The 17,659-nt window shown below is 45.8% G+C and overlaps 1 protein-coding gene across 1 annotated transcript in view; it reads left to right on the top strand.

The window, feature by feature from the left end:
- fibcd1b (fibrinogen C domain containing 1b) overlaps nt 1-17,659 on the top strand; it is a 197,597-nt gene that overhangs the window by 126,826 nt on the left and 53,112 nt on the right. The window contains exon 6 of the mRNA XM_077231061.1: nt 7,964-8,060. Coding sequence (XP_077087176.1) covers nt 7,964-8,060 — 97 coding nt within the window. The remainder of the gene's footprint in view (nt 1-7,963; nt 8,061-17,659) is intronic.

The raw sequence follows: 17,659 nt of genomic DNA, 5'->3' as shown, positions 1-17,659 counted from the left end.
GCGGAGCAAGGTAGGTGTGTTTTTTGTTGTTGTTGAGATCGTGAAAATTTGATTGTGTAATTTTAAATCAATGGAAGATGTGTCTTTGCGTGTATTGTAAGATTTATTGTGACTTTGTGTGTTTTAGTTTCACGGTGCGTGACAAAAGAATAAAAGATATTTGCACCGGTCGAACTCTACGCTGGTTTATTGATGCCAAGGGCTGCTACAGTGAAACTCGACGCTACGTAAGCCATTCGTCGCGTGTCATGGCGTTAAAGGTATACTGAAGTTGAGCACACACACGCGGGGATGCAGCTGTAGAAAAAGACTTTGGCTCGCTGGAAGGTGAAATCGCCACAGCTATACGAACTGTCTAATAAGTTGATCTGGTGTGATGACTTAAAAGCTACCTGCTCATATGGATAATTGCTTTAAAACATTTAAAGGGTTTAATATTAGGCCTAATAAATGATAAATGTGGGTCTGAAATAACGTGAGGTTTGAAAATAGTTAAAGGTTTAAGGCATTTAAGGTAATTGTAATTGGGTATTTTCAAGTCTGACCTAGTAATGTCTGAAGGGGAATTATAATTATTTTCTGTCTATGAAATACTTGTAGTATTTTGTGGTCATTTGTACTGTATTGGTTACTAACTTTGATGTGTATTTTAAGTGTATGAAGTTTGATATGATTGGTAACATAGTTTGTTGCATTAAGGTCAAAGACTAGTTGTTACTTGTACATAACATTTTTTAAGGGTTTAGTGTAAAATAGGACGTCAATACAGTATAATGTCAAATGAAAATATAGATAGCCTCCCCAAGGCACAACCAGTGAGGTCTAACTCTCGTGAGCGAACCTTAACAGAAAAAGGCAGAGAGTTGCATAAGTTAGAAGCTAAGAAAAATGAGAAGGCCTTTTATAAAGCATATGAATCCTGGAGGGGGGCAGCAAAGGAGATAAGAGCCAAGTTAAAGACTTTTTGTTCACCTGAGGATCTAGAGGAAGCTGAAAAGGATGTTAAATTTAAACATGCCAAAGTGTGTCAACACTATGAGCCTATTCGCCGCAATCAAACTACCAATTCAGAGATTGTTAAGAAGATGGATGCCTGCAACACGTTAACTACCGAGGTTGGTGATCTTGTTCGTAAGAGGATAAAGGATATGGAGCAGCCTTTCAATGACCAACTTGAGAAGGAAAGAGTGAGGATGGTGTTAAATAAGAATGATTATGGATCTGTCTTTGGAAATACAGAAACAGTAACCTTACGATCGTTACAAGGACATGATGATCAGTCAAGCGCCATCTCCAGTTCCTCCAGCAAACGCGCAGATGCGGAAGCAGAACTTGCAGCAAAGATGGAACAGGCCAAAGCTATTCAAGGTATACACGCTCAACAAGCAAGGCTTGACAGATTGGATAACGAATGGAGACTCAAGGAAAGGCAAATGCTAGCAGACATCAAGCAAAAGGAGGCTGAAATGAAGTTAAAATTAGAGAAGGAAAAATCAAAGCTAGACCAGCTTCAAGTAGACAATGAGGTAAAGGTGGCTGCAGCTTGTGTAAGAGCGTATATTCATTTTGATGGTTCAGAAAGTTCTGTTGAAGAAACTGAACCTAAAATTCCTTCTGACAGCCCATACACGGAGTACAAACCTCGTCTGAATCCACAAGCCGCACCCTTTGAGTCTTCTTATAACCCACCTGAAAGGCAAAAGACGCAAGAGGAAATCACTTTGACACAGGCTATTGCAAGCTCATTTACTTTAAGCCGTCTACCTGTCCCAGAGCCAATAATATTCACTGGGGACCCGTTAAAGTTTGTGGATTGCAAGGTATCCTTTATGGCCCTCATTGGCCAGAAACCACTCCCAGATAGTGAGAAAATGCTATACTTGAAAAGCTACCTAGCAGGTGAGGCACATAAGGCTGTGGAAGGTTTTTTCTACGGTAACTCAGAGGATGCTTACCAGGGTGTATGGAAAGTCTTACAAGACAGATATGGCAGTCCATTCATTGTCCAAAGGGCTTTTAGAGAGCGACTCATGAAATGGCCTAAGATAGCAGCGAATGATCCCAAGGCCGTTAGAGAGTTTGCAGATTTTCTGCAAAGCTGTTTGGAAGCCATTCCTCATGTTAAGGGTTTGTCAATTCTCAATGATTGTGAGGAAAATCACAAGCTTCTTAAAAAACTGCCTGAATGGATGGTACGTAGATGGAGTCGTATTGTGGTGGAGGAACTCGATAGAACTGGTGATTATCCAAGCTTTACGCACTTTACAGGGTTTATGAAAAGGGAAGCTAGAATAGCTTGTAATCCTATTGCCTCCCCCCTTTTGATGAATTCGAAACCTTCGGAGGAGAGGTTTCCAAGGAGAGCTAAAGCATTGAACACAAGCACCCAAATGAAAACTTCCAGCTCGGTGACTGAGGAATGTTTAAGGCCTAAGCCACCTTGCTTGGTGTGTAAAAGGGAAACACATGGTGTTGCTAAGTGTCCAACCTTTGCTACAAAGACGATGGAAGAGAAAAGGGCCATTATTTATGAAAATCGGCTGTGCTTTGGCTGCCTTGGAAAGGGACATGTTACCAAAGACTGTAGAAGGCGACACACGTGTGGCATATGTAGCCGGCGGCATCCAACCTGCATGCATTTTGAAAGGAATTTGGCAAGTAAAGATTCAGCAGAAGGAGAACATTCAAGTACGGGGATCCAACAGGTTATATCCCATGCATTGACACAACGTGCTTCTGCTACCGCCAGCATTGTTCCAGTTCTTGTGTCTTCAACAACGGAGCCCCAGAAAGAAATTCTTACTTATGCGCTCCTTGACACCCAGAGTGATTCCACCTTTGTTTTGGAAGAATTGGCCTTAGAATTGAATGTCAATATGCTGCCGGTACAGCTTAAGTTAAGCACGATGACAGCTGTTAATACCGTGATTGCAAGTAAAACTGCTAGTGGCCTTCAAGTCCGAGGTTTCAACTTAGAAACCTTTGTTCAGCTTAAGCAGGCATATACACGTGACTTTATTCCGGTTGATAAATCTCACATCCCTACTAAAAGTATAGCGCTTCAATGGCCTCATCTTAAACATCTGAGTAACAAGTTACCTTCCCTTCAAGATTGCGAGGTGGGATTGTTAATTGGCTATGACTGCCCCTCTGCATTAGCTCCCTTGGAGGTCATTATAGGTGCTGTAAATGAACCTTCCGCCCAAAGAACTATGCTTGGTTGGAGTATTATAGGGCTAGCCAATCCTCACTTAGACAGACAGGGAAGTAGTAGTTATGTTCATCGAATCACAGTAAAGGAGTCACCAGCACCATTCGTTACAGATGTATTAAACGTACTGGAGGCAGACTTCAATGAAAAGAACTACGAGGATAAATATGTTTCGCAGGATGATGTTTGTTTCATACGTTTTCTTGGAGATAATATAATGCACAAGGATGATGGACACTATCAAATGCCCCTCCCGTTTAAGAGCAGCAGTCTACCATCACTGGCCAACAATAAAAGGGTTGCCACTATTCGGTTGCAACATCTGGAAAGAAAGTTAAAGGCAAATAAAAATTACCATAATGAGTATACGGCTATTATGGAAGAAACAATATCTAAAGGTGAAGCAGAACTAGCACCTCCAGCTGGGGAGGACGAGATTGTCTGGTACATCCCTCATCATGGGGTGTATCATCCCAAGAAACCTGATAAACTGAGAGTTGTGTTTGATTGTTCTGCAAAATTTCATGGCATTTCGTTAAACGATAATCTGCTGACTGGTCCTGATTTAATTAACTCTCTCGTAGGAGTCTTATGTCGCTTTAGAAAGCAAGAGGTTGCTGTGACTTGTGACATCGAACGGATGTTTCACCAATTCCATGTTTCCCCTGAAAGTCGCAATTATCTTAGATTCCTTTGGTGGGAGGGCGGAAAATTAACAACAGAACCAAAAGAATATAGAATGACAGTCCATCTCTTTGGTGCTGCTTCCTCTCCTGGATGCGCTAATTTTGGGTTAAAGTATCTGGCACGGCAATACCAAGTGGATTATCCCGTAGCATCGGATTTTGTGGAAAACAATTTCTATGTGGACGATGGATTGATCAGTGTTGCAACAGTTGAAGAGGCAAAGGAGTTGATTATTGAGGCACAGGAACTTTGTCGACGTGCAGGTCTAAGGCTGCACAAGTTCAATTCAAATCACAAAGAAGTTCTTACCTGTGTGGCTCCCTCAGAAAGAGCAGTAAACATCGACCCACTTGACCATAATCCGGTATTAACATCAGAGGGACATGTACTCGGTATTCAATGGTCCATGGATACAGATACCTTCAGCTTCAATCTCAATGTAAAAGACCACCCTCCAACACGACGAGGTCTTCTGTCAGTTGTGGCCTCCTTATATGACCCACTTGGGTTCATGGCTCCCTTTACTTTGAATGGAAAGCGTATTCTGCAGGAGCTGTGCCACAAAGGCATTGGATGGGATGATCCACTGCCTGAAGGCTTGAATATACGATGGGAGGAGTGGGAAACCGGCCTCCAAGTGTTGAAGGCAATTGTCATACCCCGATGTTATCACCCTCGGAACTTTGGGAACGTTGTGAAAGTGGAACTGCATCACTTCTCGGACGCCAGTGTGTCCGGTTATGGTTCTTGCTCCTAACCGGACACACTGGCGTCCGAGAAGTGTTTGGCGCGTAAAGCATGTTGTCTAAAGGAATGACGAGGATTAAATGAAGTTTCCCAACCCTCTGTTTGATGTTTGTACCCTTGGTAAGCGGAGCGAGGTGGGTGTGTTTTTTGTTGTTGTTGAGATCGTGAAAATTTGATTGTGTAATTTTAAATCAATGGAAGATGTGTCTTTGCGTGTATTGTAAGATTTATTGTGACTTTGTGTGTTTTAGTTTCACGGTGCGTGACAAAAGAATAAAAGATATTTGCACCGGTCGAACTCTACGCTGGTTTATTGATGCCAAGGGCTGCTACATGAATCCCTAGGCTAAATGTAAGGCCAAGAAAATTCTCAAAAGCTCAGTTCCATTGGACACAGCTATTAGTTAAAACTTACACAAATTAAACTCTCCTTACACAAATGAAGAATATTAACCATGAAATCACAATTTGGGTCTTCTAAATATTTAATGAATCGAATAAACTTCAAACTTTTAATAATGTAGGCTTAATAATTCATCTTATTCCCTGAGGAATGTAAAAGGCATAACCCAAGTGACACATCAAATGTCAAATAGCACTTAAAAATTAACCTGCAATTAGCAAACACAACAGAGCCCTTCTCATAGAGGACAAATCATTTTCACTTTTTTATCATATGATGGAAAAGGGTATCAATTTCACAAAGGTTCTGTACTGAAGAACCACAACGATGCCCTCAGCTGCTATAATCCTCCGGTGGTGACTTTAATTAAAAGAGAATCTTTAATTAGTCGAGTCTGCAGCGACTGACATTTTGGATGCAGTTTGTCATTTGCGGTGAAATGGCACAGTCATGACACAAAGACCACAGGGCGAGATTCACAGATCACTGCACTGTAAGGGTTTCAGATCAATTACTGTAAACACCAGGGTGTGGAGAGGCTACTATTATATGCGGTGACATCAAGTCTGTTGATTGTGCGAATGACATGAAACCGCTCTTTGAACATTTTGGTTATTCTTTATTCCTCCTTCAAGAATAGATAGAGACTACACATTAACCACAAACATTTTCCTCATGTGTGAATTATTTTATTTAGCCTATATTAATAGGTGAGCGTGAAATTACATTAATGTGTATAGGCCTACAGGATTCACCCATCTATAATGTTTCCAATACATTTCTTGTCCATATTATTAATCCAAAGCTTTTAAGCTATAGAAAGCAAATAATATATGATCCAACTGATATATGTCTTCTCTTCTGAGACAACACCTTTGCATGATGAACAGAATTTAAATGTACATACCTTTACACAAACTACATAAAATATGGCAACATAAACATCAAACTAACGTCAAAACTAATTTGTTTTCTCATGTCACATGATCAATCGTAGTGATATTCGAGGTTTATGTAGCTATATTTGACATAGTCTCTATATTTGTGCATTCATCATTTTTTTTTTTATGGAGAGTAAATAAAGGCTTTTTGATCTGTTCATATTTAAAATCGATTGTGTTACTTTCGAAGATTTTAAATACCAGTCAGGCCGTAAGGAATTCATTTTAACTGTCCTTTTAGGAACTGGAAAGTTTAGATTGCTAGTGACTTTCAACGTAAGAACAGCTGAAACATTTATCATTATTTTTTTGAGTTCCACATTTAACATTTTTAGTAAGGGTGAGTAAAATATGACAGAATTTTCATTTTTGGATGAATTATCCCTTATAATATGTGACCAGTTCTCATTGGGGAATAACAAACTAACCATAAACATTTTTGGGGAAAACCTCTACATTACAAATTAAATCTACTGTTCTTTTATGTATATGTGTTGGAGAGAGATTGCTTCATTCCTGAAAGCTGTAAGGTGACAGGGACAGCGAGATTGAGGTTGGCCAATTCTGATTTCACCTTTAATACTCCCTGTCTCACTCTCTCTCGCTTTCTCTGCCTTCGTTGCCACTATTGTTAGACAGTGATGGGCAATGCCTCTTTGACCTTCAGTACTCGCCTCCCTTAAATCTGAAGAAAAAAAGGCAAGATAACACTCAAGCATGATTGTATGTGTGTGTGGATGCATGTGTAATTTCAACCTTGACAGCAATGTCTGCTTCAGTTCAGTGCAGGCAGGGTTGATCTCCCAGGAGCCTCCAGGGCAGCTACAGGGCGGGAGTGATGTGGGAGAGAGCGAAACCTTTAAGATGACTGACAGCTGTCATCCTGTACTGGATCAACCCTCCCTCCGTCTTACTTCTTTACTGAATTAAAAAAAGTGAGGTCCACCTGGTTACATATTCACCTGACCAGATGTTGTAGGTTACTATGAATACAATGTGTCATACGCAGTGTGTCTTCAGTGAATGGTTACCATGTACAGCTACAATGTATATTCTAGAGTTTTACATTTATTAATTAACAATTACAGTAATTAATGCCAAGTATGCTGCAAATTGTTTGGTTTCACAGACACTCAATCTTAGTTTCATTTACATGGACTTTAGTTTGTCATTTTCAGTCACGTGTGTTCCTTTGTTCAGTTTCCCCGCCATTTATCAGTTGTCATGGTAATTAATTTAATCAGATCAGGTGTTTATCATTGTGTCCCTCATTTACCTTAGTATTTAGTTTCGTTCAGTGCACTCTTTAGTTGCCTGATGTTGCTTGTGTTTTACACCCTGTTATACATTTTGGACTAATGTTGAGTTATCTAAATAAATCTTGCTTTTTATTCATCTTTGTCTTCCACTTTGAGCCATCCATGAAAAGTTGGTATCAGGCTTAAAACAGTGCATAAATCAAATGAAAGTAATTATTAGTTTTGAAAACATGCCACTTACCTAGAGGGATTACAGATACTCAGACTTTTGGCACTGCACAGTATGTGTTTTGGATGTGTCTGTACGCAAATTGATAACACGCTCTTTAAGTCCTGCTCTTTTGAGTCACTTTTGACTGGATCAAGATATCATACCTCATTAAATAATATTATCCTTATAAGATCAGATGCTGAGCTGTTCCATCATCATGTTTGTTCAGGTGTCGTATCAGTCTCTACTGAGAGAGTTTAATGATTTAGAGATGATTTAATCTTCCACAATTATCACAGCTTTACTCTGAGGAAGAGCATTCAATTCATACAGAAGTTGTACTTAATTCAAAAACCTTTTCCTTTGTGTGAAGCCACATTAAGATCAGTCATTAAAAAAAAAACTTAATATCTACCCTGCAACCCACTAAAAAGGTTTTGGCCACACATTTTCTATGTTAATTGGTTATGCATCATTCTGTTATGCTTTGTGTGTGTGTGTCAGGTGATCCAGCGCAGGGAGGATGGGTCTGTGAACTTCTTCAGGGAGTGGGACTCCTACAGAGAAGGATTTGGGAAAATCACTGGAGAGTACTGGCTTGGTAAGTTGTCTGTTTGTGTATGTGAAAGAGAGGAAGCCTGTGAGCATAAACTGTGATTAGTGTAAAAAGCTGCCAACAACTGCACGCCCTCTCAAGCACAGAAACACAGGCGATTACACCCTTAGGTGTTTTTACACCCCTGGACACACTGCAGTTTAATTCAGCACCAGGTACTGACTGACTGACTGCCTCTGCCCATCCATCCATATATATGTATATAATGAGCAGTTGGGACTAGCTTGTTGTTCTCTGCTGAGAGAGAGAGAGAGAGAGAGAGAGAGAGAGAGAGAGAGAGAGAGAGAGAGAGAGAGAGAGAGAGAGAGAGAGAGAGAGAGAGAGAGAGAGAGAGAGAGAGAGAGAGAGAGAGAGAGAGAGAGAGAGAGAGAGAGAGAGAGAGAGAGAGAGAGAGAGAGAGAGAGAGAGAGAGAGAGTTTTTAACAAAACTTTAATTACAATACAGTATACAAGACGTTACCTAGTATTTACCGTAGAGTTCTACACCAAAGTATATGTAAAAAATAAATCAAAATTCAGAAGCTGACAGACAACACTTTTTTTCCTCACATACTTGTACCCCAAAATGAACGTCTCCAGAGAAAAAGTCTCATGTTCATGTACAATGTTCAGTAGCTGACTCAAAATGATAACGTCATGTCCCACCAGCACCCTATTGAGTCCAGGAAAAAAATATCTGTCCGTTAAATCCAACCGAGCACCATAGATTAAAGGCTCCTCCAGGACCAGAAAAGAGAAGGTAAGTTTTCAGGACGTTGAACAACAAAAAGACTCTAAACTTTAAAGGTATTCCTATTAAAAATTGGCAACTTAGAGGTGTCCAGTTTTAGGGGATCCATTAGAAAAAGTGCTTTGTCCAGTCCCAAACCTGCAAAACTCCGTAGAATCAGGCATGAAACAGCGCGCCAGTTGCAGTCTGAAGGTCCATCCAGCAGTCTTTGCACAAACTGCAACCGGAAGGTTGTTAACAATTAAAATGCATCCTCTATATGAAAATTACCAAATACTTACACTTGTCTAGGCGTCCTTTGACTTTTTCAATTAAACCTTCCCAGTTTTTTCTGTAATACTGTCTCCTAACCCAGAAAAAAACCCAAATAACGAAATCATTCTTTTCCCCACTGTAAACCAGAAAGGGACTTGTGGTTTTCCACTTTCCCAGCTTCCCATCAGAAGGGCTTCACTCTTATTCCAATTTATATTAGCAGAAGACAAGGTTTTAAAATCTCCAAGCAATTCAAATAAAACCTGCACATCTCTTTGCTTACTAATCATAACTACTAAATCATCAGCATACGCTGATAATGAAAAGTTACAATTACACGTTGGCAAAGAAATACCTTCAAGTTTCAGCCTAATTTGCTGTAATAAAGGCTCTATGGCCAAAGAATAGAGCATACCAGAGAGGTAACACCCCTGTCACCTCTGCAGGCTTTAAAGGGAGCACACAAACCACTGTTGACCTTGAGAATGCTCTGAAAATTACTATAGAGAACTTTCACTTGATCTATAAATGTTTTGCAAAAACCAAAGGGTTCCAGAACTTTCCATAAATAAATGCGTTCAACGCGATCAAAGGCTTTCTCTTGATCTAATGATATTAAGCCATAATCTAAATTTAGCCTCTTAGAGACATCAAGAAGATCACAAATCAGAAAAACATTATCAAAAATTGGCCTCCCGGGGACGCAGTATGTCTGGTCATACTGTGTAAAAATGTAAAAAATGTAAAATGTAAATGGTCAGGATGAATTACCTGGTCCATAACCTCTGCCAATCGATTACCTAAAACCTTAGACAGCAGCTTGTAGTCACTGCACAGAAGGGAGACCGGCCGCCAGCACCTGATGTCCGTCAGATCACCCTTCTTGGGTAGGAGAGTCAGAACCTCTCTGCGGCAACTCAACGGCAGAAGCCCCCCGGCTAAACTGTCATTCAGTACCTCTAGCAAGTCCTCTCCAATCTCTGACCAAAGGGACTTATAAAACTCAACAGGCAGACCATCAATCCCTGGTGCTTTTCCTAACGCCATGCCTTGGAGGGCTTTAACCAGTTCCCCCATGGTCACAGCACCTGAGATCTCTGAGTTCACTTCCTCTACCACTTGAGGAAGATTTTCAAAAAAAGCACTGTCACACCTATAATCTGGACCCAGTTAATTTTTATATAAAACTCATAAAAATTGTCTGCTCTCCTACGGATATCCTTAGGGTCAGTCAGCAAGGCTCCAGATTCAGAACGTAAGGCATGAATAACTCTGTTCTGCCCATTTTTCCTTTCCAAGCTAAAGAAAAACCTTGATGGTGTATCCATTTCATTTATGCTTAGAAAACGTAGTCTCGCGTGGCCAGAGCTTCAGACTGACAGCAGAAGGTCTGGACTCTATCGCAGCTTTTCTTGTTCATGGATCGCCCAAGAGGACGTTTGACTGACATGTAACGCAATCAATCACAGTTAGTTTTGTTCCCTTTCAGTCGATAACGTCGGACGTAGTCGACGCGACTGAAATGGGATCACGCTAGGGAGCCTATCATCTTCGAGTACTATTGAACGAGCCAATGTAATTGGCGTGCGTGATTCGCATCACACACTCCGCCCCCGCGGCGCGGGTATAAATACGGAAGTGGATGCACGCACTAGTTGCCTTTCGCTTCGGAGCCGATCGTTTGATGTCTCTGAGAGTGCTGTTGTCTACAACGAGCGAGTGTGTCGGTGTTCTTCAGGAAGACTCTCCCAGTGCTGGTGTTCTACAGCGCGAGTGCAGCGGTGATCGCGAGCTTTGAGCTCTCAACTGCTGTTTTAACAGCAACAAATTTCTAAATGTTTGTGTGTGTTGATGGCTGGTTAGAGGGCGGAAAAGTGAGTGCTTCACTGTTTCAGTTCTCTGTTCAGTGTTGCCGCGGTCATTTCCCTGTGTGCTCCGGCACTGGTGACGGTCCTATTTTCTGAAAGAGCAACACGGGTGCGTTTGCGTCTTTTTCAAGATGTCATTCCGCCCGTGCGTTTCTGGGTGCGGTCGTTCCCTGTCTCTCTCTGATGGTCACAACTGTTGTGTCACGTGTTTGGCTTACAGCACGCTGAGACAGCTTTTGTGGACAGCTCATGTTTTCACTGTGGGAACATGACTGTCGCAGTGTTGAGGGCGAGACTCGCCTTCGTTCGCGGAGAGCGAGTCCCCATTACCATGCCCCACCCTCGGGTGCTGTGTGGGATGGGTGACCGGAGGATAGTGTTGGATGTCCCGCCCGGTAACCATTCCCTGTGGGCTCCTCACTCCTCCCTTCCACTGCAACCACTGGAGCCTCCTGTGTTGTCTGCTGGTCCATCTGTAATGGGTGGGCCAGCGGTTTCACTCGGGGCTCCCCTGGAGGACAGGACGCCGATTGCAGCATCAGAGGGTGAGCTGACTTCTGGAGATGATGACTCGGCTGCATTGTCTCCCTCCGGGAGTTCAATGTTGCCCGAGCCGGATCCAGAATTATCAGCTATGCTGAAACGGGCCGCCGAGGCTGCCGGGCTCGAGTAGAACCTCCACCGTGTCCCGTTCAGTCTCGGTTGGAATCTGGAGTTTGGTATCTTGGGGCGGGCCGCGCTGGTTCTCAGCTCGCCGCCCCAGTGCCTTTCTTTCCCGAAATGCATGGAGAGCTTATCAGGTGGTGAACAGCATCTTTCTCTGCCAGAAACTGCCTGAATAGCTTTTCCCCCTCATTACCCTTGATGGAGGAACGGTGAAGGGTTGCGAGGTGTCCCTCCATTGGAGCGGTCTGTCGACACAGGTGCACCTGTGTCCGGCGGCCGCTGCCTTTTGGGGGGATCCTCGTCTCCCCCCTAAGGCCTGTGAGTTTCGTCCGTTCCGACGGGCAGAGCTTACAAAGCCTGTGGGCAAGCCCCTTCCTCTTGCGTGCCATGGCGTTGCTGCAGGCTAGGGCACCCATGGCATGCACGAGGGTAATCCAGACCGTGCGCTCATAGGTGAGCACCGCACTGCATCCGACCTCACCCTCCGAGGTACGGGTGTCGTAGCGTGCGTGATCGGTCTGGCGATGTCCACCTTGGTGGTCCAGTAGCGCCTTCGTTGGCTCAGCCTGGTTGGTATGGCGGATGCGGACAAGGTTCGGTTCCTGGTCTCCCCAATTTCCCAGGTTGGGCTGGTCGGCGACGCGGTGGAGAACTGCATCAAACAGTTCTCTGCCGCTCAAGCGCAGACGGAGGTCATCCGGCACATCCTGCCCCGGTGGCCAGCTGCTGCCTCCACCCGCCGCCGGTGGCAGCTCCTCCGCCTGCTCGTCGCCGTGGGCGTTCTCCGGCCGCCGCTCCTGCTGGGCCTCCGCAGCAGCCTCCACCCAGGCCTCAGCAGGGAGCCGGCCGCAGTAGAGACGCCCAGCCCGCTCCAGGCGCTGCCAAGCCAGGTGGCAAGCGACAGCGAAAGCATTCCGGAGCGGGCCGCCCAGGAATGGATGAGATGCTCTTGGAGTGGCACGATCACTCCCTCCCCCCGGGTGAGGGCCGGGTGGAGCCTTTGTTTGTGTGTGTGTCTGTTCCGCCGCTGGCTCCCTAAAAAAAAAAAAAAAACCGGAGCAAGCGGTACCCACACTTCAAAGAGAGAGCAATTTCATCTGTTCCTGGGTCCCAAGAGGGCCAGTCTGGCGGGTGTGACCCTGCAGAGCCTTACACCCCTCAGCTCCCCCTTGGTCGCCAGCAGGCAGCTTGGTGCGTTCGAGGACCCGGTCATCCGCCTTCTCACGCGCCCCCTGCCGCTTGTGGAGACAGGTAAGTGTTGCACAGCACACTAACACCACTCTCTCTACTTTGCTGCCCCGCCTCAGGCTCGGCTACCCCGCTCAAGTCAGTGATAGTCATCACATTAGGTGTTGAGCAGACGTGCTCCTGAAAATTCAGTGATATTCATCACACCGAGTGTTGAGCAGTGCTCCTGACTTGTGCGTGCTTATCTTATCCTGCTGGCGAAGGATTTGATATAGCCGCTCCTCCAGCCGGTACGAAGGCCAGTTGTAAACTCGTTCTTCGTGCTACTAGGTGGTGGGTCGTGACCATCTTGGCCCAAGATTGGTCTGCAGCTTTGACCTGAAAGACATGTGCTTCAGATCTCTACCTCCTGCACCGCAGGCCATCCTGTGTGTTGCGTCTAAGGGTGGAGTATCAGTACAGTGTCCTTCCCCTCGAGTGCTCCAGAGCCCGTTGGGTCTTCAGGTCAACTGGAAGAGAGTAATCTCGCCCACGGGCTGAGTATCTCTTTTCTAGTTTTGGAGAGGTACTCGGTCCAACATGTCTCTCCAATGAGAATGTGTTCAGCTGGTGTTGAAGTGAGAAAGGGTCCCACTGAAAGAACTTTCAGAGGCTCCTGGGGTATATGGTAGTCGCAGCCTTTGGCTCCCTCCATATGTGACCGCTTCAGCGCTAGCTTCACGATCGAGTCCCGAGGTGACCGTGGCAGAGCAGCTCACCCTGTGTGACTATAGTTCATCCCGGTCTGCTGCCAAACCCTCTTCAACAGAGCGGCCATGTACAAAGGGCGTGTTTTAACGGGGGCCTGGGCGACCCCCGACTACACGGGCATTCGTGCCTCGAGTTGTTAGACATTGCGACCGTTGCGCAAGCTTCCCCTGCATGTCACAAACTCACCCGTCACCTCCTCCTTGGAGTCAGACGCTTCTGAGGGCGCCTTATTCCACTCCTCCCGCTTACTCAATCGTGCCGCCATCGAGCCTCACGACAGTTATAGCCAGGGCAAGTGGAGACTCCATCCCCTGGGTCCGGCTGGGTCATGACCATTCCGGGGCCGCTCAGTTGCCCCCCCGGTTTTATTTTTCCGCCAGTGTTTGGGTAAACCGAGCGGACTACCCTTGGACAAACACTGGGACTCAGCGGCCCCAGGGGCCCGCAGAAATGCGTTTAACCCCAGTGAGCCTTCTAAAAGTGACTGCGACTCATGGTCGCCTTGCGCCTGCAAGTCAGTGAAATCATCACTCTTCATGTTGAGCAGATTTGCTCCTGAAACTCAGTGAAGTTCATCGCACTCTGGTGTTGAGCAGCAATGCTCCTGTAGCTCAGTGAGTCCATCACAGGTAGCTCAGTGAATTCATCACACGCAGTGCTGAGCAGAAATGCTCCTGGTGCTCAGTGAAGTTCCTCGCACTCAAGTGTTGAGCAGAAATGCTCCTGAAGCTCAGTGAGTTTATCACACTCAGGTGTTGAGCAGTAATGCTCCTGAAGCTCAGTGAACTTGTCACACTCAAGTGCTGAGCAGAAATGCTCCTGTCGCTCAGTGAGGTTCTTCGTACTCAAGTGTTGAGCAGAAATGCTCCTGAAGCTCGGTGAGTTTATCACACTCAGGTGTTGAGCAGGAATGCTCCTGAAGCTCAGTGAACTTGTCACACCCAAGTGCTGAGCAGAAAATGCTCCTGAAGCCCAGTGATCTTCACATGTTGTGTTGAGCAATGCTCCTGTCTTTTGCGCCCGTCACTTGCACCTACGCATGTCAGGAGAGGAACAGGTCTTCATAGTTGCCCCTTATTGGCCCAACTAGACCTGGTTCCCTTCAACAGCCTTCCTGACTTCCCCTGGAAACTCTTTCGGGGACGGGGCACGATGGCACACGCGTTCTTCCCCCGGAGATTCCGGGCGGTCTTACATCTGAACGCGGAGGTTCAGGTGGCTATCACAAGAACATGTGATAGTTACCATCACTTCTGCGAGCACCCCCTAGAATTGGGTAGCGTGCTTACGCCTTTAGAAGTGGAACCTAGTCGTTGAGTGCGTCTTCTCCCCTGAGGAGATCCTGAAAGCTTTCGATCACTTCAGTGCTCTCTTTCCTGCAAAATGGGTTGCAGTAGGCTGTTTTCCTAAATCACCCTCAAAATGATGTTGCCTCGGTGTTTAAACGACGCTCATCGTGTTGCAGAAGTATGCAGAAGCACGTTCTGATCGTCAGGTTCCTGAGGAGCAAGGTCTTGTAAATCCTTGTGTCCCTCTTTATCCTCTTGGGCCTTGTCCCTGGTGCGACTGCACTGCAGAGACCGCCCCTGAGCCACTGCAGGTAGTGAGTTAAAAATTCTGTTATATCAGTTCTCCTGCTTGCGTGGTCTCTACTAGAGGGTAGGGACTTGCTCGCTTTCGGTCAACGTATTGTGCCTGGAGTCTGGGCCGGCTAACTCTCACAAGCTGAGACCCCGGCTCGGATTGTGCCCAAGGTTCCTACCTCTCCCGTAGTAGGAGCAGGTGGTGAGCCTGCAAGCGCTGCCCTGGAGGAGGCAGATCCAGCCCTGGCTTCTCTGTCCGTTCGCTTGGACGTGTACAGAATGCAAGTCATAGACCTCAGACCAGCTCTTCAAATATCTGTTGGAATTCAGCAGAGAGGGAAGGCTGTTTCCATGCAAAGTTGCACTTAGTGCTTGCCTTCATTTCGGCAAAGATCCGAGATGCAACATGTCCACTTAGGTGTTGAGCTCCTCTATGATGAGTGTAAAGTGCTCCGCCTGGGCGTTGACGATATACTTTGCTAAACAGATTCTAGAGTTGGGGGCTGGACGACACCTAGTTGAACCGCTGCTTCCCATGGGCTCCCTTCTCATGAAGCCAGTTTCACCGTGAGCCCGGTTCAAGTGTCGGCTTGCTGTGCCATTCCCCTCCTATGGACTGGATACGTGCGCCTTTCTACTCCAGTTGAGTTCCCTTAAAATTGAACCCTGTTGAGTTCCTCCACACCCCTCCGACGTCGGACGTGCGGAACGTCTGGTGTTAGGCCTACCACTCGTAAGCAGTGTGGAACCTGTGTTAGGCTGGGTCCATATGTTGCGGTCCCTTCGGTGACCCCATGTGTGTATTCTTCCACGATACGGCTCCCTGCGGTGAGCCCGTGTCTTCCCTCGGCAGAGTCTCTCTGCCGTCACTGTCCGGTGTGTCTCCCCCCGTCTTAGGCTGGAGCCACCCCAGTGACATTCCATATGTTAGACTGCCCGGTTTCCGCCCAGTTCATATGTGTATTCTCCACATTTCCTCCCTCGGGTTGGATGTGGCTTCCGCAGCGTCCCTTCCTTCCAACGTACGGGGAACGCTTTCCCAGTGGTCCTGTAGGAACAGCAGTGACTTCCCTGGCCTAAGCCCTGTCCTTCCCCGCGTTAAGTTTACGGGGGCATCAGGAGGCTTTGGTTTAGGCACTGGAAGGTGGCAGCGTTAGTGGCGTGTTCAATGGTTGATCCCATTTCAGTCGCGTCGACTACGTCCGACGTTATCGACTGAAAGGGAACGTCCTGGTTGCGTATGCAACCCACCGTTCCCTGAAGGAGGGAACGGAGGACGTAGTCCCCTTGCCACTACCGCTGGACCACCGCTGACCCCGGGTTACTCTCGGCTCCTCAGCGAAAAGCAACTAGTGCGTGCATCCACTTCCGTATTTATACCCGCGCCGCGGGGGCGGAGTGTGTGATGCGAATCACGCACGCCAATTACATTGGCTCGTTCAATAGTACTCGAAGATGATAGGCTCCCTAGCGTGATCCCATTTCAGTCGCGTCGACTACGTCCTCCGTTCCCTCCTTCAGGGAACGGTGGGTTGCATACGCAACCAGGACGTTCTACGTCATGTTTAGGGGCGGGACGATATAATGTCGATGTCCCTACAATAACAGACCGGCGTGCATCTAATCAATTATTCATTCAAGAACGTTATGCAAGTTTACTGCAACAGTGGAGCTGCAAACTTCACATACTTTTGAAAATCCAGCGTTTAGTTGATCCTGGTAAGCTTCTTCTTCCACGAGGGGTCATGGCGTCACGGCATTTGTTTCCAGGCAGACTGATAAAGAACGCTACACACACGTCTCCCGGACATCCTGTAGAATTCAACCAATCAGATCACGACTTCGAAACTCCTGAAGTGTTTCCAGAAAAGTGTGCCGTATGCATCAGATGTTCAGCCAACGGTTCGTGGGCGTGACGTCTGAGGCTGAGACTATAGAAAATGTGACCTGACCAGAGCACCCTGCGTTTTAACCCCTAAAAGGTCAGATAACTGAGTCTTCTTATTTTTTATAAGAGACTCCACCTCAGGCAAATGAGCCAATTCTTGCACATTTAAAATATCAGTCTCTAAGGAGCACAAACTCAGGGTTACCTCTCTAGTGACATTCTGAGAGTATTGCTGACATAGTTGCTTTATCTGGACCTTCCCAAAGTCCCACCATTGCTGCAGTGTACTAAAATAATTATTTGTAGTTTTAAACATACTCCAAAAAAATTAAAACTTTCCCTAAAACACTTGTCGTCCAATAAAGTGGTATTTAAGTGCCAATAGGCACTCTTTGGCTTGATAGAATTTAAACAGATACCACACTGCACCATACTATGATCCGAAAGACCTGATGGTATAATAGAACAGCTCTCAACAATACTGCCATGATGTTTAAAAACATAAAACTTATCCAGTCTTGCTAAAGAAATTGTATTACCACGAACATGAGACCAAGTGTATTGCCTTTGTTCTCCATTAAGCTGCCTCCAAATATCAATTAATTCTTGTGTTTTTTTTTTAATGAACAAGACGCCGACTTCAAGGTACATGAGGT

Source organism: Siphateles boraxobius, unplaced genomic scaffold (genome assembly GCF_051911475.1).
Source record: "Siphateles boraxobius isolate OS27281-9 unplaced genomic scaffold, OSU_SipBor_1 16, whole genome shotgun sequence".
NCBI classification, from domain to species: Eukaryota; Metazoa; Chordata; class Actinopteri; order Cypriniformes; family Leuciscidae; genus Siphateles; species Siphateles boraxobius.
This window is presented reverse-complemented; position numbering and strand designations above follow the sequence as displayed.